The 21,076-nt window shown below is 42.4% G+C and overlaps 2 protein-coding genes across 3 annotated transcripts in view; one reads left to right on the plus strand and one right to left on the minus strand.

Moving 5' to 3' along the window:
• DCUN1D1 (defective in cullin neddylation 1 domain containing 1) overlaps window positions 1-11,574 on the minus strand; it is a 30,600-nt gene extending 19,026 nt beyond the window's left edge. The window contains exon 1 of one of the 2 annotated variants that reach the window (XM_032630198.1): window positions 11,371-11,574. In XM_032630198.1, coding sequence (XP_032486089.1) covers window positions 11,371-11,373 — 3 coding nt within the window. In that variant the 5' untranslated portion in view covers window positions 11,374-11,574. Of the gene's footprint in view, window positions 1-10,093; window positions 10,273-11,370 lie in introns of those variants that run through there. The other variant, XM_032630199.1, reaches the window with a different exon arrangement.
• On the plus strand, window positions 3,082-3,650 carry LOC116752958 (adropin-like). The gene has a single exon (XM_032630201.1). It carries the CDS (start codon window positions 3,222-3,224, stop codon window positions 3,447-3,449), a length of 228 nt encoding a protein of 75 aa, XP_032486092.1. The 5' UTR covers window positions 3,082-3,221; the 3' UTR covers window positions 3,450-3,650.
• Window positions 11,575-21,076: the final 9,502 nt, after the last annotated feature.

The following is a 21,076-nucleotide window of genomic DNA, read 5'->3' on the forward strand; positions in this document are numbered from 1 at the left end:
CTGAATCTAGTAGATGTTCTCTCTAACCCTCAGGCCTACTGTAATAACCTTCTCTCACTGGCCTTGTGTTGACACATATTCATTTCTCATCTAAGCCCTAAGCAAAATGCAGCAAGGCAATTAGGCCCTCCACTCTCTCCCAGTATCAAGGGCCATGTTCGTTTTCTCCTCTCACCCAAGCTGGTCTCCTGTGAAATTTCAGCCTCCCCAGTATTACTCTTCCCTCTCGCAAGTCCTAATACCATCTCTCAGCAAAATACTTGGGTTCTTCCTGAGCTATTATTGCAAATGAAGGGGAAAAAAGCATGTGAGAAGGACACACATTAATAGATACAGTGTTCTGTGGTTTAAGCAACACATCTGAAAACCCCAGCATTTTTGATCTGGCCCAAACTGACAGATCACAAACCTCAACCACCTGATTGTACAGATGAGAGAACAGACCCCAAAGGTTAAGGAATTTATTTTAAAAAATCACCCAGGTTATTATTAGTAGAAATGGGACAAGAACAGAAAGCTCTCATGAATCTGGGTCTTAGTAATCTTTCCATAAATCACACTGCTTGCTGTACATATTTATAAACCTTTTTAGGTTTTCAGGAAAAAGGCTACCAAAGATATAAATATTTCTACCTACCACAGAGTAAAAATAAGACTATGCAAAATCAAATATGAAAACCAACCCTATCTTTTATACCCTGGAGTCTAATCTGTCAGCCATACTCTTCTCTCTCTGTAAATATGTTATTGCTTAGGATTACAGATTAAAATCTCAATCTCTGTTCTCCATTAAAATTGAGAAACTGTAAATTCACTAACCTCCCGTTATTTCACAAATAACTCTACCACTTCTGGACACCCGAGAACTCATATCTTATTATGGGACACATCTCTCAAATGTCTAGAAGTCTTCCCTCTTGAAAAGTATCTCCTCAAGATGTTATTCAATTGCAACAAACCCACAATGAAATCAAATGCCAAGGAAGATACCTGTCTTATTTTAATATACTGTTTAACTGAAAGGAAACCACTTTGATTTCAACTTTTGTTACTGAGAGCTATTTTTAAAATTAGTATACTTTTCTAAGAGATATAGTATACATAAGAGATACAGTATCTAAGAGATATAGTATACTGACATATGTTTTAATTCTTTGAAGAACAGGGAAGTACCTAAGGGTCACTATGATCATCACTGACCACTGTATAATGCTGTACAAAGTACTGGAGATTAACCTAGAAGTATAACAACTACAGGCCACAACCTGGAAATTACTTTATAATTAAACCTGACATAACTTCTCTGTATAACCTTTTTCCATTCTCCTAAAAGTTAAAGGCAGCAAAACAATGAGGATTATTGGGGGTTTTACCATACAGTATTAAATCCAGTGTTCTCCCCTGAAGCTTGAATCAGTTTTGTTGAAGAGAGGGAGGAAAAACACAACTTAAGTCACTTGTGCAAGCCTAAAAGAGTTGTTCACTCTACTAATGACTTCCTGTTGGAAAGCAAAATATTAGAAAATTGGGGGGGACCAAGTTAAAAAACAGTCTTATCCATAAAAACTAATAACAGAATTATGTAAGTGAATTCTTTAACTCCATTTCGTATCTTATTTGAAATAAAAGTATATGTAATCAATAATGTCTATGCAAATAGAAACTATTTTAACTGGTTTAAATTTCCAGTACATGGGGCAATATCAATATTTTTTAAGAAAAAGGGTTGCAGCTACCCATTTCCAACACCACAGAGGCTAATGAGTGATACCTCACAGAGAAGTGATAGTCTGAGTTCCTGCTAGGCCAAGTAGTAATAAGCAATCCCATTTCTGCAAGTCTGATAAGCACCCTCCCCTTTCTTGTACTTAAAATGTACTCTGACCATTTCTGTCAGCTCTTTGTGCCTAGAATAAATCTTAACACTTGTTCTCCTACTACGGAGGATGTACTCAATTCTGTAGTCCCAAAGGCTGTCCTACAGGAAAGTTGGAGTGGGCTACACAGACCTGCCCTTTTCCCAAGCCTATTTAGGAGAGCTACAACACTCCCACCCCCTTTTCCCAGGCCACAAGAGGGCACCAGGCAAGGTGTTCTGATTTTCTGAGTACAGCTCAAAGGTTTAAATTTCTATCAACTTAAGGAAGAGAAAAAGGGTATCTAGCCAGCAAAGAATTATTTTATAGGGGATGAGGGTGGATAGAAAACTGAGGTGGAAGAAATAACAGATGGGTTGTCTTTGTTTCTACTACAAACCCAGTGGGTATCTTCCTAAGAGCAAAAACATATGACAACTACAATGATTCAGCACTCAAATGTAGTACATACTATTTAAGACTTATTTAAAAGGAACTAGAGTGGTCATTAAATAAGATTAGGCAATACAATCTTCAGGACTCAAACGTGAAAACTATCTGGAGATTATCAAATTTTCAAGGAAATTCAATATTGGTTAAGTATGTAAAATGTATAAAATACAGAATATACCCTGATTATTTATAATTCTAGCAAAAACGGGGGGAAGGAGAAAGGAAGAAGGGAGGAAAGAGGAGGCGGGAGATAAAGAAATGCTGTCTCTTGTAACAGAAAGCTAATAACTGCATCAAAGATTACCAAAGTTAGAAATACTATTATTACTATAATCTAAACAGTAAAAAGCACCTACTTACTCATCTTTCCAAAATAAAAGAAAATTTGGTTATCAATATACATTGTTTAATACTTAAATCTAGCATGTTTGCAATTGTTTTCCACTCAAGAAATTTAAGAGTTACATTTAAAATAACAGTTTATCTGGGAAAAAAAAAATCAAATACTTTGGATGTAGCCAAGTATCATATAGTCAAGTGTATGACCACTGAACTTACAAAGTCTACTGTGATAGAAGAATAGGGATTCAGAAAAACTCTATAATAAAAAAATAATGCTGCGCGCCCCGGGGAGGGCCGCGGGAGGGGACGTCACCCCAGCCCGCCTCCCACTGCCCGGCCCCCCACCCGCAGGCTCCCGAGCAGCAGTCGCGCCCAGCATCCCGCTGCCCGGGAACCTCCCACCCGGCTCAACTTAGGCTCGGAACTGCAGGTGAACATCTTCACTGCCCGGGAATCATTGAGTGTGTGGACAGGACAGCCTCCTTGGAAGGCCGGCTATACCAGAGTCCCGCCTCAACATGGGCCTTGCCATCGAGGCAGCTTCTCAGTCTGTGCCTGTCTGAGGATGGCATGGGGTCAGCCATCTGCCAGGGGGCCCTCACTGCCATCATCTGCAACGGCCTCCTAGGCTTCTTGCTGCTGCTGCTCTGGGTCATTCTCTGCTGGGCCTGCCACTCCCACTCTGCCAACATCGACTCCCTCTCCAAATCCAGTCCCAACTCCAGCCCTGGCCCCTGTCCCAAGAAGGCACCCCCGGCCCAGCTCAGCCGTGAAGGCAGCTACCTGCTTCATCCCTGAAGACCCCAGGCCTAGCCCGGAGTCTGGGACTTAAGTCCACCCCACTTGGAACCTGGAATCGGGATCCCAGGGTCCAGCCAGCCTGGGGTCCAGAACTCAGAGTCCAGCCTGTCTGGAGCTGGATCCAGCAGCCCAGAGTCTGGTCAGCCTGGCTCCAAGAGGGGCTCTGCTGGCCCTCGGTAGACAGGCCTGGGGTCAGGGTTCATGAGTTGGTGCTAGGGCCAGGGCCATCTGGACTCTGCTCCATCCCAGCAGTCGGGGCTGGGTCCACCCGCCCCCTAGGCCAAGCGCCTCTAGGCCCTCGAGGTTGGGGAAACAATCCATGGCAATAATGGGAGGGTGTCGAGGCTGGGCCCTTCCTCTGGTCCTCCTACTGTTTGCTGGATAATAAATGGAACTACGGCTTAAAAAAAAAAGCTCATGAAGTTATAAAATTCCTCTTTTAAGTATTTCCATCAAGAAAAACAATAGGGCTTCCCTGGTGGCGCAGTGGTTGAGAGTCCGCCTGCCGATGCGGGGGACACGGGTTCGTGCCCCGGTCCGGGAGGGTCCCACATGCTGCAGAGTGGCTGGGCCCGTGAGCCATGGCCGCTGAGCCTGCGCGTCCGGAGCCTGTGCTCCGCAAGGGGAGAGGCCACGACAGTGAAAGGCCCGCGTACCGCAAAAAAAAAAAAAAAAAAAAAAAAAAAAAAAAATCAAACACTGTAATGATCACCCATAATTTTCATTAAAAGCTCTGTATGTTGTTCTCATGTGTTTACCATACGATTAACAGTTTAACTTCATCTGAAATTTAGAAGAGCTGGTTTAAGTCCAGAAAATCATACTTTCCACACATGATACATAGTATGCAGCAGATATAGCCAAATGTTACCAATATCCCAAACCACTCATCAATAAAAGGCCTTCTCACAGATTATAGGTTTGAAGTCAAAAGTACAAGAAAAATCAATTCAACTAACCAGACTACCTACTCCTGGAGAAGACTTTCACCTAGGGGTAAAGTTCTACCAGAAAGCCAGGCTAAGAATCTAGGTAGGAGTAGCTAGAAACTCTCTTCCCTTCCACCTGCAGCAGAGAGGTGAAGAGTGCAGACTCTCAAATCAAACTGGCAGGATTCTAATTCCACCTGTGCCCCCTAATTGCTGTGTGACTTCAGGAAAATTACTTAATCTCTGTGTGCTTCAATTTCTTCATTTGTAAATAGGGTGTGAAGGTTATCTGAACTAATTCAAGTTAAACTCTTAGAACTGTAACTAGCACATAGTAAGGACTCCTTACAAGTTCATAAAGAATATACTCCAGAGGAAAAAGTAATTTTATGTAAATAAGAAGAAAGAATAACAACCACCATAATCAGAACACTGGCAGCTAACGTTTATTTGAGCTCCTACTGTGTGCCAACTCTGTGCTAGGTATTTAATTATTAACAATTCTGCAAGGTGGTTATCACTGATTCTGTTTTACCAATGAGGAGACCAAGCCTCAGAGCTCATTTTATCTAAACAGACTTATCCAAAAAGTAGCAGAGCCAGAAATGAAACCCTGGTGCCTGGCTTCAAGGCATGCAGTTTTCCATTTCTTCTACATTGTTGTCAAGTAAGAGAGAAAACAAAAAGGGCAAAAATGCAACCACTGAGTAATTATTGTGTGCACTGGGGAGAGAGGGGAATTGTGAACAATATTTCTTCACCTATTTTTATGGAAAAGTTAAATAAGTAATCAACTGACCTTTTCCCTTTCAAATGTAAACAATTTGTATTCTGACTAAAAATTGCAAATTAAGCATTCCCTTACTAACTAAAAGACTAATTTAAGGATAGAACTTCCTTTCAGGGTTTTTTGGGAAGGGGGGAGGGGAGAAGAGGTAGATTGGTTATTTTTAAGACAAGTAATTCATCAGGAAGGAAAAATGTGTTTATAGTCCTGTCATAGTCTATTTTTAAAAAGATGGCCAAAATCTATAGCTTTAACTATACAGAGGTGGAAAATTAGGGGCACTGAAAGTCAGGGTTTCCTTTTCCAATGAGAAGGCTTGAAACCCAGAGGGGGAAAAAAAAACATGTACAGGTTATAGCCAGATAACATAAGCAAATGTATACAATTTCAAATATTAAGCAAAACAAAAACAAAAACTCAAACCCTCAGTATTCATGTAAATTATAATCTGCAGTTTAGAATAGTTACTCTTGGTAGGCCTGTGGGTCTTATCATTCATCCCTACACTTCCTGCGCTTTGAATGACAGTTACAATGAACTCTTCTTTGAGAGGAGCTGCATTACTTCTAAGTCATAAGTGGAATAATACAGTATACTGTGTAATCGTTGTACCCAATTATGTTTTTTTTTTTTTTTTTTTTTTTTATGCGTTACGCGGGCCTCTCACTGTTGTGGCCTCTCCCGTTGCGGAGGACAGGCTCCGGACGCGCAGGCTCAGCGGCCATGGCTCACGGGCCCAGCCGCTCCGCGGCACGCGGGATCCTCCCAGACCGGGGCACGAACCCGCGTCCCCTGCACCGGCAGGCGGACTCCCAACCACTGCGCCACCAGGGAAGCCCCCCAATTATGTTTTATATTGATATAATGGCAATTCACCTGAAAAAATATTTCAGAAGTATATCTGTAAGATTCAAACTGGTTTTGTACGCTTTTAAATAATTTTCCTCAAAGTTTTTAAAAAAATATTCCATTAATGAAAATTTAAAGGATTTTCTCCTCCCCATCCTCAGAATTATTTTTCAAAAGATGACTACCACTGTAAATGGAATAAATGTTTTGATTCTGGTTTACAGAAGACTGTTTTGACTATTAAAAAGTTATTTTTGCTAATTCCTGATTATCTTTGATAATGGGATAGAAATAACCTCCTTAAAATACTTGTGTTAGTCATCGTCTTTCAACTGATTCTCCCAAACTTATTGCTTGAACATTTAACAAGTAGTCAAGGTAGCTAATTTAAATTTGCTCCTCCTCTCCATAAACATCTTTTCTAAAGAAATCTTGAATTAACTAAAAGATTACTGAGGTGAAAACAAAACAACAACAAAAAAGAATTAAATCAGATTTTTAAAGTTCCACAGTTAAAGAACTTATAATAATGACTAGCATTCTACAGTCATGGATATTTATTTCATAAAGAGAATAAATGATCCTCGAAAAATGAAATTTCCTAATTCTAAGATTTGGTATCTACTCAAGCCCTAAATCTAGAAATAGTAAAATCCTATGTATAATAAGTGCTTTAAATGTTTACTGAAACAAAAATATCCTAATATAACAAAGGAATGGGCCACGTACTTCAACTTAATCTCTATTCAGTTTTGAGGGATTCGAAAGTATAATGCAATAGAATTCTTCAGCAAAGAACTGTTGAAAAGTAAATCTCTCTTAAAATTTTACAATGCAAATAAGCAGTTTAAGCACTCTGAATGATTAGGTACTAATCATATAAAATGGATTCAACAAAGTAATGAAAGACATTTCAGTGGCATTTTCCCCTTCTGCTTTTGCTTTTTCTTAGGTGGGGGGTATACACCTAAAGTGACGAGGTAAACTAGATAGTCAGCAGGTTATTCAAGAGCTTGTTTGTGTCCACAAAGCAACTGAATCCTATTTGGAACTATCTCTCTTCATCAAATGTCATGGCTAATACTATCACAACTTGAACAACAACACACTCAAATTTAAAAGGGGGCTTTCTCACAGATTTTCATTATGCTTGACCCAACCTACAAAGCCAAAATCAAAAGAGCCACTTGACTCACATGAGCTCAGCTCTTTTAAAACTTAAAAAACAAAACAAAAAAACCACAAGTTAATTTTACTTTCAACTTTTTTTTTTTACCATATGTACCAAAAAAGTTCTAATTTTTCAATTAAACGTTTACATCAGATCATCTGACTTGATATGGAAACAACTAGGTCAACTATTCAATATAAGGAAGAAACCAGAGTGAAACCAATCAAAAATTCCACACCTATACGGAAGGGGTGCTTGCTGGGTGTTTAAAAAAAAAAAAGAAGAGGAGTAAATAAACTGTGGAACCAGAAACCAGGCTGCTAATCCCTGCTCTGTCATATACTAGCTCTTTACCTTGGCCATCTCTTCAGAAACACTAAACCTCCTTTTTCAGGTATGTTAAAAGAAGGTAGCAATACCTATCTCACAAACAGGGGTGGAGATAATATAAGAGTTGTGAACTGTCTGACTAGCAGACGTTATGTTCTCAGTAAAGATTAAGGTACTTCTTCCTTCCCAAAGGCCCAGTTTTCTGCATACAGTCATTAAACATGCAAACTACAAGAACATACTCAAAAGCAATCTACAAGAGACTGTGTTGTGTTGTTTTTATTAACCAGCATGGCTAGGTAAACTTGATGTTCAACTAGTTTTTATTGAATATTGGACAGTCATCTTAATCAGAATTCAAAACTCTGCACACAGAAACTGCATAAGTTGTCTTTAAAAACTGCTTTGAAGATAATTATGTATACTATAATTTTAATAGGACACTATGAGAGAGTAGAAACAAGGTCTATCATACTACTCAGAATCCTTCACTGGCTTCCCATTTCTCTTGGAGTAAAAAAACACAATATCCTTACAATAGCCACCCATGCCCATCTCCACTCCTTACCACTCAGACCTCATCTGCTCCAACGCCCAACATGCCCCCCTCCCCCCACCACATTACCCCAGCCACACTGGACTCAGTGCTCCTCAAACTCTCTCTGACCACATCTGTGCATGGCTTACTCCTTCATCTCCTAGTCAGCTCAAAACCCACTTCATCAGTGGTGCAAACACCATTTTGCAACCCCAAATCCACTGTGCCCCAACACTCCCAATTCTCCTCCCTGACACTGCTTTTCTCCCATAGCCCTTAACACCTTCTAACATAGCAAGGAAGAAAAATATATGCTATGTTTATTATTTGTCTCTCCCTACTAAAATGTAACCCTCACCAGGGCAGGGATTTTTATTTTTTCAGTGGGGGGATATATATATATATATATATATATATATGTATTTATTTATATAAAAATACATGTGTGTATATCTATATCCTCAGTGCCTAGAACAGTGCCTGGCACATTAGGCATTTAAGAAATAATTATTAAAATTAATTAAGGCCCTCCCTTAATTTACTTATGTATATGCAAAACAATGTGAAACGAGTTCTACAGAGACAACCTTCAACAGGCCTACATTAATCTGGACTTGCAAACTCTGATATTTGTTGAAAATATAATCTTAAATTTCAAAGTCCATACATTTTTTTTAAAAAAACATTAAAAACACAGTAAATTAACACCATTAATTTTAATTTTGTTATTTAACATTTTCATTAATAACACTTGGGTTTCCCTCTGTTTAAATGAGTAAATTAATTTCAAATCCAATTTTCAACCATTTCTTTAGATTTCATGTGAGTTAAAAGATTACATGTACCACAAATACTGGGGGAAATAGTAAAACCAGGAAAAGTTAGTTTCAGTTCTGCAACTAACAATTTTGCAAACTTGAACCTCAAAACCTCCTTGATCTTCAATTTCTTCTTCTGTAAAAGGGAAGAGGAGTAAATTAGATGATCTCTGAAGCCATTTCAGGTCTAAAAATTCTATGATGCTACATGTTTAATAACTAGTAGGTTACACAGTCTACAAACTTCTCACACATCTAAGAAAAATAATTAAAATCAAAATTTTTAGCTGAATGTAAATTTGGAAATCATCAAATCCTGTCCTCTTACAAATAAGAAAACAAGCCAAAAATCAAACACTTTTTAAAAAGATTTTCAGGGGTAACAGAATATTGTCTAGTTTTGTAGTTATTTTTGGTCTTTCTACGTGGGTGTCAGGTAGGTTAAATGAACAATTTTTTTTTCTTACACAACATGTTCAGATATCCTGTCATTTAAATTTGCCCCAGAATTGACAATATAACATGTGCTCTAGAAATGGGCTGCATTACACACACTGAAAAACATTAGCCCCAAAATTGTATCAAGAAATAATTATAAGTAAAATAAATTTACAATGAAAAACTTAACTAGAAAATTCTTATGGCCTAACTTCTATTAGGGCCCATGATAATTTAGTTTCCAAACCAACAAGAGCATACCAAGACAATTCTAGTGACATGATCTGAGTTCAGCCACAAAAAGTGTTTTAAATTAGTGATATCTTGTCATTAGTAGTGTAATTAAATAGTTATGGCTAAGTTCCAAAACTAGCTAATTTAATAGTAGTAAAAGGATAGAAGCTTACAAGCTCCAATACAAGCTGAACTCTCATATGAACCACATGACTCCTGAATTCGTAACAAGTAGCGAGCATTATCAACACTTTGGATTCCAGAGGATGATGCTGATTGGAGACTATTATGAGCGGAACACATTTCAATGCTCTCACAGAGTGTTTACCCGGGAACTACATTTCATTACTTCAAGCATACTCTTACAAGCCAAGAGTCTGGAAACTTCAGGAGTAATGTCTATGACCGTCAAAATGCTTAAGAAATTGGAAACTGTTTAGCCGCCCTGGTGGATCTTTAAACACTCTAACATCAATCTAAACAATCACCTGTACTTTATAGCAAAGTTTTCTTACAAATACAAATGGTAAACTTTCATGGAACTTACCACAGAACCTACGTTCTTGAGTATATGGCAAACTAAACCACATATCCATACGCGCGACACCAAAATTCTGCCAAGTTGGAGGCTGAGACTAGGTAAGTGTCATTCAGCAGAAATAAGACCAGCTAAAAACAAGACACCGGGGCATTCCCTTAACACACACAACATACACCCTCCTCAAAGAGGCCTTTATGCTCCCCATGAGCAAAAAGAGAAGAACATCATTTTTACTGTCTATTCATACAGTAACCTGCATGGAATTCAACTCATGCTCAGATTATAATACTAAACATAGCTTCTGAAAAACAGAATGTCCAAGAATCAGGTACATAATTACCAAAATGTAAACAGATAACTTGAATACCACGTCTTCAAGCTTGTAAGACATTTTCCAAACAAAAAAGGGAGAGGGGACTAACTTGACAAACTGTTTTTTAAACATCACGAATGGTTTTTAACTGGCATAATAAAGCAATTACTCCTCCCACCCCAAGGAAATAAAATATGTGCCCAAAAGGTAGCAAGTCTGTTTCTCCTAATTTTATGAAATGAGAACAGGTTGCACTTCCGTACTCCCCCCTCCCCCCACGTCCCCCAAGCTCAGCGGTCTCCCATGTTCTCAGTAGAGAGGTAAATATAACCTCCACCAACTGGCCAGTGAAACTCCCATTTTCCAGGACTACGGGGCGCATCGAGAGGTGATGGAGAAAGGAACAGGGCTGTTACCCCGCCCCAAGCAAAACTGCCTGGAGACTTGAGGGGTGTTCGAGCCGGAGCGGAGGAGGGAGGGGAGAGCCGGGAAAGTCTTTCCTTCTCCCCGGCGGAGCGGAGGGGGAAGCCCCGGCTCCGGGCGGGGGGAGGCTCCTCACCCGGAACCCCGGACCCCGGTCCCCGGCCAGACACAATGGAGCAGGCGTGGGGGCCGGGCAGAGACGGAGCCGTTGCCCCATCCCCTCCCCCCGCCCCAACGCCCCCGCTAGCCACGCCGGGCCCAGCAAGGGGCACCCGCGGCCGCTCCCCGCGCCCCAAACTACCCGGGGCTCCCGACTAGGCCCGGCTCCGCTCCGCCTCCTCGGCTCTCGCGTAGCAGCGGCGCCCGGGCGGGAAGGGGCGAAGGAGGAAGGGAGAGGCGGGGAGGAGAGCCCCGCCGGGGAGCTGGACGGAGGCCGCGGGCCGAAGCTCGGGGCGGCAGGGTCGCCGCGGGGCGGAGGGCGGCCGGGGCGGGGGTGCGCGGCTGCGCCGGCCCCCAGCCGGCGGGGCGGGCGGCCGCAGTGCCTCACCATGTTGGTGTCCTCCAGGCCTCTCCCCTCCTCCTCCGGCTCCGCAGCGAATGGACGGCGGCGGCGGCGGCGGCTCCTCTCACGGGCTCGCCGGGCTCCCGCTCATGCGCAGTGCGGGGCGGCCCCAGCGCGGCCCGAAGAGGCAGCCCCGGGCCTCCGGGAGGCGGAGGGACTGGGGCGGGCGGCGGGCGCCCCGCGCGGGGCTTCCCCTGGGCGCGAGGGTCCCCCCGGGCGGGGGGCGCGGGGGGGGGCCAGGGGGCGACGCACACGCTGCGCGCGCCGACATCCTCCCGCCGCGCCCGGCTGGTGGGGGCCGGGCGACACCACCTCCGCTTCCTACGCGCTCCTTCCGCCGTCCGATGGCCAGGGTCGTGTCTACACCGTCTCGAGGAGGGGAAGAGCTGTGGCTGATAACTTATGCAGCTGGGGGCGACTGGAAGGGCTAGGACTGCGGCGCTAGATCTGTCCCAAACCACCCCTCCCCATAAATATCCAAAAAAAAAAAAAAAAAACCGGAAGAAAACAGTAAAAACACCTCCACCCCCAAGTGTTTTCTTCTCCCAGTCCAGTGTCTGGACTGCGTCGGGTCCCCCACGTGAACATGCCAGAGGAGACCTTAGTCTAGCCATGTGGGAGCTGGAATGCCCTTTGGCATGGCCCAGACTCTAACCAGACCTGTGTCCACAGGAAGACTGGTGGGATGGCCCTAGGGTTCCAGGCGAGGAAGGCTGAGGATTCAGGGCCCCATTCATGCCACACTGGTGGCAGATATCAGCGCCTACCACTTTCTCTAAATATCCACTTAGCTCAACCTTCCTAGGGTAAAGTTTTGGGAAGTAACGAACATCTTTTTTTACCGAGGGTTGATGTCAGGCTTGTCCTAATTTTGGTTCTAAGTCTGCTAAGGCTGAGGGTACCAGGATTCTCTGCTAAGGGTCAAGTGGACAAATATGTGCTGCAGGGAGTAGAAAAGACTCTTTGGAGTGGTCCCTGCCCTTAAGAAATTGACTATCCAATTGAAGAGATGAGACACTTTCACACACAAAGGAAGGAAATAAGAAAAACAGGTAATAAAGCAAACATCAGAAAATCACATCTAAGACTGAGCCAAAAAATCTGTTTCAGAACAGAGCCAACCTGAGTGGAAGCGTTATCACCCTCACCTGTTATCACTGTACTCGGCAACATCCTCTTCCCCCCAACCCTGGCATAATCTGCCAGATCAACTTTATAACTTTATGGCTTTGAAATTCTTATCAAAGCAACAGAACTTCTTTGGCAACTCCTGGGGCCTCCTAACACTTCCTGGAGCAGCCATGTATCAGGAGCTCCAGGGACTCTACCAAAACAGATCCTGGGCCACCACTAAGCATACATCCATTCTTCTCAACAACCTTCAGTGTATACATATTAATGTGCCAGTCTCCTTGGTAGGCTCTGGGAAAACAGCTTGGTCAGGACAGGCCAGATCTGCCTTGTGGAGCAAGCCTGAAGCTGGACCACATCCATGGATGTTCTCCAGGAATTCACCTAGCATTTGACCTGAAATATCAACTAACATCTAGGGTCTTAATGAAGAGGATTCACTGTATCTCTTTCCCCATACTGTTATACTTCACTGAGGTAATATCTCATGGGTTTTAAGCTCTTTTTCCTAATTGCCAACTCCAGCGAACAGCTCTTAGTTCTCATTCTACTTGACCTATCTCCTGCATTAGAACACTTCTTCCTTACATTCCCTCTCCATCATTTTCCATGATCCACTTTCTTGTGTTTCCTCCTTCCTCTGTGACCACTCTCCTTGGCTGGCTCAGCTCTCTTTGGCTCTTAAATCGTGGGCTTTCCAGAACTATCCCTGAATCTCTTCCTGTATATGAGCTGTGTCATGCTCTCACTCACATTCCCACAATGTCAACTACTACCTGTGTCTTGAGGAGTCCTAAATCTTGACTTCTAAGGTCCTAAGTGGCAGGCCTACACACTAATTTTGGTTACTCCACAGCCCTGTCAATCTTGACAAATCCAAAACCTTATCCCCAAACCTGCTTTTCCTCCTGTCTTTTGTTTTGTTTTGTTTTGTTTTTTGCGGTACGCAGGCCTCTCACTGCTGTGGCCTCTCCCGTTGCGGAGCACAGGCTCCGGACGCGCAGGCTCAGCGGCCATGGCTCACGGGCCCAGCCGCTCCGCGGCATGTGGGATCTTCCCGGACCGGGGCACGAACCCACGTCCCCTGCATCGGCAGACGGACTCTCAACCACTGCGCCACCAGGGAAGCCCTTCCTCCTGTCTTTTTACCAGATCATCCAAGCCAGAAATCTAAGAGTCATTCACAGCTACTTCATCCACCGTAATCTAATTGCTCACCAAACCTCATCAGTTTTACCACCTAAATAACTTTGCATTTGCATTCTATTCTCTATCCCTCAGCCAAGCTTATATTATCTCTCTTCTCATCAACAGCCTCTTAACCAATGTTCTGGCCTCTACTCTTTCCCCACCGCTCCAGAGTTCTCTTTCTATAACACAAATCTGAATTTCATCCTTAAAACTCTCCTTGGGCTCCATAAACGTGAGCCTCTTTGGTGTGGCATACAAGGCTCTCTCCCCATAATCTGTCCACTCACCTTGCTGTTTTCCACCACCTCCCACACAAATACACCTCATATTTCAGTTTTAACAATCCAAGCCTGCCATTTCTCATTCTGCTATCCCTGGAGGACTGGCTAACACTGACTGAGGGCTTTCCATGTACCAGGCACTGTTTTAAACCCATGACACATTCTAACTCACATAATCCTCACTTCAACCTATGAACTATGACCAATGATTATGCCCATTCTACCAAGGAAGAAACTGAAGAATGGGGAGGTTAAATAACATGCCAAATGTTCCTCAGCTGATATGTAGTAGAGCTGGTACTTAAACCCAGATAGTCTGGCTACAGACTCTATTCTCTTAACCACCACACTGTATTTCCTACCAAGACCTCACACTCAACTCAAAGACCATCTTCTCTGTGATTATCTGCTGACCTCATCACCTGGATTCCAGCTGGTAGGTATGTTTCTCCTTCTGTACTTCTGTGACCGCCTGTATACACTTCTATTACACTTATGACCTATGATAATTATTAGCCGTCATGACTTCCCCTGCCAGGTTGTGCACTGCTCCAGGCCAGAGACCCAGTTGCACACATCTTTGAGTTTTCAGTGTCAAAATGAGTGCCGAGGGACTTCCCTGGTGGTCCAGTGGTTAAGAATCCGCTTTCCAACGCAGGGGATGCGGGTTTGATCCCTGGTCAGGAACTAAGATCCCACATGCCGCGGGGGCAACTAAGCCCACGTGCTGCAACTACTGAGCATGAGGGCCACAACTAGAGAGCCCACGTGCCACAATGAAGCTCCTGTGTGCCACTACTAAGACCCGATGCAGCCAAAGTAAAAAAATAAATATTTTTAAAAATGAGTGCCGAGCATCATATAGGATATATATATATATATATATATATGCTATGTGGTAATACTTGGATAAATTAAAAGAAAGAAGTTATCTAATTGATGTCTTACCTGCCTTAAGACTGTGCCTATATTGTTTGTTATTGTAATGGAATGTCTTTCCTCCTTGGCAGATGTATGTTATACCATATGGTCAGATGGTAAATGTAGTAGTAACGGTACCCATTACTGCGCTTCCAAGCTACAGTACTGAATGTGAAGTGGAGAATTATTACTCAATCGTTATTGAGTTAGAGAAACATACTTGTTAAAATTGTCCTGATTATTATTATTTTTTTTTTTTTCGGTGCGCGGGCCGCTCACTGTTGTGGCCTCTCCCGTTGCGGAGTACAGGCTCCGGACGCGCAGGCTCAGCGGCCATGGCTCATGGGCCCAGCCGCTCCAGCATGTGGGATCTTCCCGGACCGGGGCACGAACCCGTGTCCCCTGCATCGGCAGGCGGACGCTCAACCACTGCGCCACCAGGGAAGCCCCCTGATTACTTTTAAATGGAAAAATCCTGAAGATAAAGCATAAATTACAAGATTTAATTAACTAAAGAGTATTCATTAACATGTTCATATCACTTTTTATGTTATGAGGTTTCAAGTATTTGTTAAGAAGCTGAGGTTTTGTTTTGTTTTGTTTTGTTTTGCAGTACGCGGGCCTCTCACTGTTGTGGCCTCTCCTGTTGCGGAGCACAGGCTCCGGACGCGCAGGCTCAGCGGCCATGGTTCACGGGCGCAGCCGCTCCGCGGCATGTGGGATCTTCCCGGACCAGGGCACGAACCCGTGTCCCCTGCATCGGCAGGCAGACTCTCAACCACTGCACCACCAGGGAAGCCCTGAGGTTTCTTAAGTAGAGAATTTGTAAAGATTTTCTGCAGTGACAATCTCAATATAACAAGAAAAATAAGATAGAAACATCTAGCTGAAATCTACTATCATTCTCCCTTTCCCCCACAAGATGGATATCTGTATCTATACATAGATATGAAAAAAGATATCGATATATGGATACACATATGTATATATATACACACACACATATGTGTGTGTGTATATATATAGAGAGAAAACGCATACACACATATATAGTCACTGTATACTTATAGATACATAGACAAGTATACAGTATTTGTACATAGCATAATTTTTCTAGATAAAACATGCAACTATTTGAAAATAATTGTTGCCTCAGATGTTTAAAATTCATGTTAAGATATATTTGCTGATAAAATTGTTACAAGTCTGTTTAAAGAAACATGTAAAACCAAGGATTCCATACTTTTAAAATCTATCTTTCAGCAAAGAGAAAGAGCATAAGTAATATGAAAAGACAGATTGCTAACATTTCTGGTAGTTCATCTAGCTAAAATTAAGCTTGCAGGGTAACTATGTAGACATAGTTACAGTTCAAAGGCACTAGTCTGGGACACACAGCCACCACCCTCCCACACTTAACTTGGGTGGACTCAGTTTTGCCCAACATTTACATAAACGTGCTTATTGAATTCAAGCTTGCCTATTTATAAATATGTAAGAGTAAATGAGACTGACCAATGCAACCTATTTTAGTTAGAGCGAAACATGACATTTAGATTTTATCAGTCCAGAATTATAACTCTTTAAAGGTACAGCAGACAGGATTAGGCCTCAAGGACAGGGATGTCTAATGTGAGAACCATGGTCCCAAATTCACACCAAACTCACCGGAGTAGGGGAAGAGGTGGAAGGCTTTGGGCACTCCTGTCCCTGATAAATGTTACCAGTGAAGCCAAAGAAATGACTACCTGAGACTCTTTCCCCAACATTCGGAACCAGCTGTAAAGGAATCCTTAATCAGGACAAGGGAATAAACTTCAAGGAGTGTCCCTAGGAAACTGGACACCATTGTCCTCTTCACACAAAAGAGCCAATAAAAGCAGTATTCCAGTGGGTCACCTTCTAAATAGGAAAATGGGAATATTCACCTCAAGGTACATGTGAATCTGGTGATTTTAGCTGCTCCACACTCATGGTAGAGGAACGGAAAATGCAGTAACAGCTGAGACTGGAGGGCCAGCAACGGGAAACTGTCTGAGACCATCACTGATGATGTCACAATGCCCTACTGTCCCAGGAGGTCCATCTTGGACCTCCCTGCCTGGCTCAGCTTGGTCCTTCCTACATGATACTGTGGCTCAGCCCAGGTATCTGTCTAGAACAATTCTGCTCAGTTGCAAGGAGTGAATTCATTGAAATCATAATGACTGAAACAGTTCCACAGGTAGCAGGCTAGATGATCAACTAGAATCCCAGGCGTTTGTTCCTAGGTACTTTTGGTGTCCTCATCATTTTCCACTGATGATGACACAGGAAAAGCTGGAACTGAATCAAAACCTTGCTTTTCTGTCTTTATTCAGTGGATAGCTAATAAGGCATGCAGATTTCTCTGGGACTCAGTATTCTCAAAATGAAGAGACTGGGCTGAACTGTAGTAAGTTTCTATCAACCCCTAAGTTTGTTTGATTCCTTTCTGGTAGACTATTATGAGCTGTCCTCGAATATCAGGAAAGCAGAGCTTGTCTCATTTATTCACTCGTTCATTCATTGTGCAGAGTATGAAGCACCTAAGCTAGCACCGCACTGACAAATACAATGCAAGCCACAAACGTGAGGCACATATGACATTTAAGTTTTTCTAGTATTGAAATTTTTTAAAAGTAAAAAGAAACAGGCTTCACCTGTTTTGTTTTTAGTATTTTATTTAATCCAAGATAGCCAAGATATCAGCATTTCAACACGTACTCAATATAAAATATTATTGAGATATTTTACTTTTTTTTTCATGGTAAGTCTTTGAAATCTGATGTGTATGTTACACTTAAAGTCATCTTAATTTGGACTAGTTACATTTCAAGTGCTCAGTTGCACATATGGTGAACGGCTACTATATTGGCCAACGCTGGCTTAGGCAGTGGCTGGCCTGCAGTGGATGCCCAACAAATGGGAGTAATAAGTACTCTTACTTCTGGGAAATAGATGAAAACCAAAGTAAACCTGGAATATCAATATATAACCAATAGTAGCACAAAAGTATTTAGCATTTGGGAAGCTAACACAGTTCAATTGGAGGAAAACAATTAGCAGGAAGGCAATAAGAATTATTATTATTATTTTTTGGCCATGCCACGCGGCATGCAGGATCTTAGTTCCCGGACCAGAGATCAAACCCACACCCCCTGCACTGGAAGCACAGAGTCTTAACCACTGGACTGCCAGGGACGTCCCAAGAATTATTCTTTAAATATGCATCTATATCTGGGATAAATGTTTTCAGTGTGTATAGCAAACTAGGAAAATCACCTATACGCATTAATAAATGTCTACCAAGCACCAATAATCTGCCTGACCCTGAACATGTCATCCTATTAAATGTAATTTCTGCATTTTTCAATCAAAAGTAGACATTAAACACTGAGATGCCTTTCACAAGCACTTTAGAGTTCTGAGGTGTTTTCCTCAGGGCTACACACTAAGTAAATGCCATTTTGTTCTATTTCTCTCAAGATACGTCACTCTTTTCAAAGAAATTATTCGGGATTGGAGACAAGAGAAGCGTTTGGTGAAAGAGAGAGTTTCTGTGCAAATATTGTAAAACTAAAAAAGTTAATATTAAGGTCAGTTTAGCCCTACAGCACTGTGAAAGAGAAAAAACAATTTAAAAATGTTAATGTGAGATTATCATTTTGAAAATAAATATACAGAAAGAGGAAGTCAATGAAGGAATCTAAAGATGAAACCCAAATGGGTTACTCTGTTGTGGGAGACCTGGAAACACCCTTCAGGACATTTGGGAAAGGAGATGACAGGGCAAAGTTCTTTTAGATGAAATGTGACCTGGCCACCCTTAATTGACCACAAGTGAAAGAAAGGAAAATGTGGCTACAGATCACCACTTTGAAACAAAATAATGAATTTTAGAGAACTTGAAGAGGTCCCTTGATTTTGTTGGTAGTCTGACCTGGAAGAAGGGTGCGGGGGTTAACGGTTGAGTGGAGGGGAAGCAAGCATGAAGGTCCAGGGTCAGGCCTGATGGGTGAGCTCTAGGGAGGTGTTGGTGACAGCATAATTTGCAGATCAGGTCTGGCTGGAAAGAACAGCCGGAGGGAGGGGTTAGGAGAGAGGAAGGGATTATTTTCATTCCTGATCGATAGGATACAGTGCTACAGAGTAACAACATAGCTGTGAGATGTGTAAGAGAACACCTGGCTCAGGCTGGGCGGATGTGACAGGGCCACATACCTTGGGTGAAGTGTATGGCTCAGAGCCCAGGCTCTTTAGTCCACTTCCCCCAGAGCCAGATGTTTCATGTGTTTGGTTGATCTTGTGGCTGAGAAGTGCCTAAGATTTGATTCCAGTCTTTCAGATGGATGATTTCTCAAAAGAAATAATGAATAATATTGTCAGATATGAAGATACTGCAGTTGGAATATTTTCTTTACATTATATGAAGTTCAGATCCCTTTTTTTTTTTTACATTTGTATTTCTCTTATTTAGCTTACAAACTGAGGAGTGGCATCAACTTTAAACATTTGAAATAGGCCTATTTCATGAAAATTTCAAGGAGTTACATGAAAAAGTCACAGACTAAGACAACGGTGTTCTAGTCTATCTCCATATGACTGGGCAAATTATACCTGTCTCCTCGGAGCCACAATTCCTCAGAATGGCAAATTTGGATTAGATAAATTATTGGTTCCCTTCCAACTTCAAATCTGAGCTTTGCTCAAAATTCTAGGAAGTATAATTGTTCTCATTCAGTCATTTATTTCAACATTCATTGAACACCTACGTGTCAGCCACAGTGTGAAATACTAGGAATATAAAGAAAGAACCAAACAGTCCTGGCATCACTGCCCACCCACCCCAGGAACTTAGGATCAGGCAATGTGGAAGCTATGAGAGTTGAAGAAAAGGTCTTTGGGAAGGTTCTACAAGTCCTGCATCTAGGAAACCCAACAGGACTACGGGCACAAGGCTGTGTGTAGCAGGAGAGCGTGGGCTTCGAGTTACTTGGATCTTCGCTTGAACAAGAGTCTACTGCTTATTTTGGTGGTGATGTTGGCATATATCTTAATATGATCCCCAGTTCCTTTATCTCCAAAATACCTATGTGTGAAAAGTCAATTAGACAAGAAAAGACCACAAATAAATGTTGGTGAGGATGTGGAAAAAAGGGAACACTTCTACACTGTTGATGGGACTATAAATTGGTACAGCCATGGTAGAAAACAGTATGGAGGCTCCTCAAAAAACTAAACATAAAACTACCACATGATACAGCAATTCCACTCCTGGGTATATAGCGAAAGAAAAAAAGCACATTAATTCCAAAAGATACATGCACCCCAAGTGCATCCCAGCAGTGTTATTTACAATAGCCAAGATACGGAAGCAATCTAAGTGTCCATCAGCAGATGAGTGGATAAAGATGCAAGAGTCTGTACACGCACACGCACACGCACACACACACACACACGATGGAATACTCAACCATAACAAAGAATGAAATTTTGCATTTGCAACAACATGGGTAGACCTGGAGGGTATTATGCTTAGTGAAATAAGTCAGACAGAGAAAGACAAATACTGTATGTTATCATTGATATGTGGAATCTAAAAAATAAAACAAACGGGGCTTCCCTGGTGGCACAGTGGTTGGGAGTCCGCCTGCCGAAGCAGGGGACACGGGTTCGTGCCCCGGTCCGGGAAGATCCCACATGCTGCAGAGCGGCTGGGTGCGTGAGCCATGGCCGCTGGGCCTGTGCGTCCGGAGTCTGTGCTCCGCAGCGGGAGAGGCCGCGGCAGTGAGAGGCCTGCATACCGCACAAAAAACCAAAACCAAAAACAAACAAAAAATATAAAACGAATGAATATAACAAAATAGAAACAGACTCACAGATACAGAGAACAAACTAGTGGTTACCAGTGGGGAGAGGGAAGAGGGGGAGGGGCAATATAGGGGCAGGGGATTAAGAGGTACAAACTACTATGTATAAAATAAATAAGCTACAAGGATATAGCACAGGGAATATAGCCAATATTTTATAATAATTTAAATGGAGTATAATCTATAAAAACTTTGAATCACTATGTTGTACACCTGAGACTAATATAATATTACAAATCAACTATACCTCAACTATGGCAAGAACATGAAGGGCTT

Source organism: Phocoena sinus, chromosome 4, assembly GCF_008692025.1.
Source record: "Phocoena sinus isolate mPhoSin1 chromosome 4, mPhoSin1.pri, whole genome shotgun sequence".
In the NCBI taxonomy this organism is placed as follows: Eukaryota; Metazoa; Chordata; class Mammalia; order Artiodactyla; family Phocoenidae; genus Phocoena; species Phocoena sinus.

Coding starts and splice junctions, on each gene's coding strand:
- LOC116752958 (XM_032630201.1), top strand. CDS start 3,222: ATGGGGTCAGCCATCTGCCAGGGGGCCCTCACTGCCATCATCTGCAAC.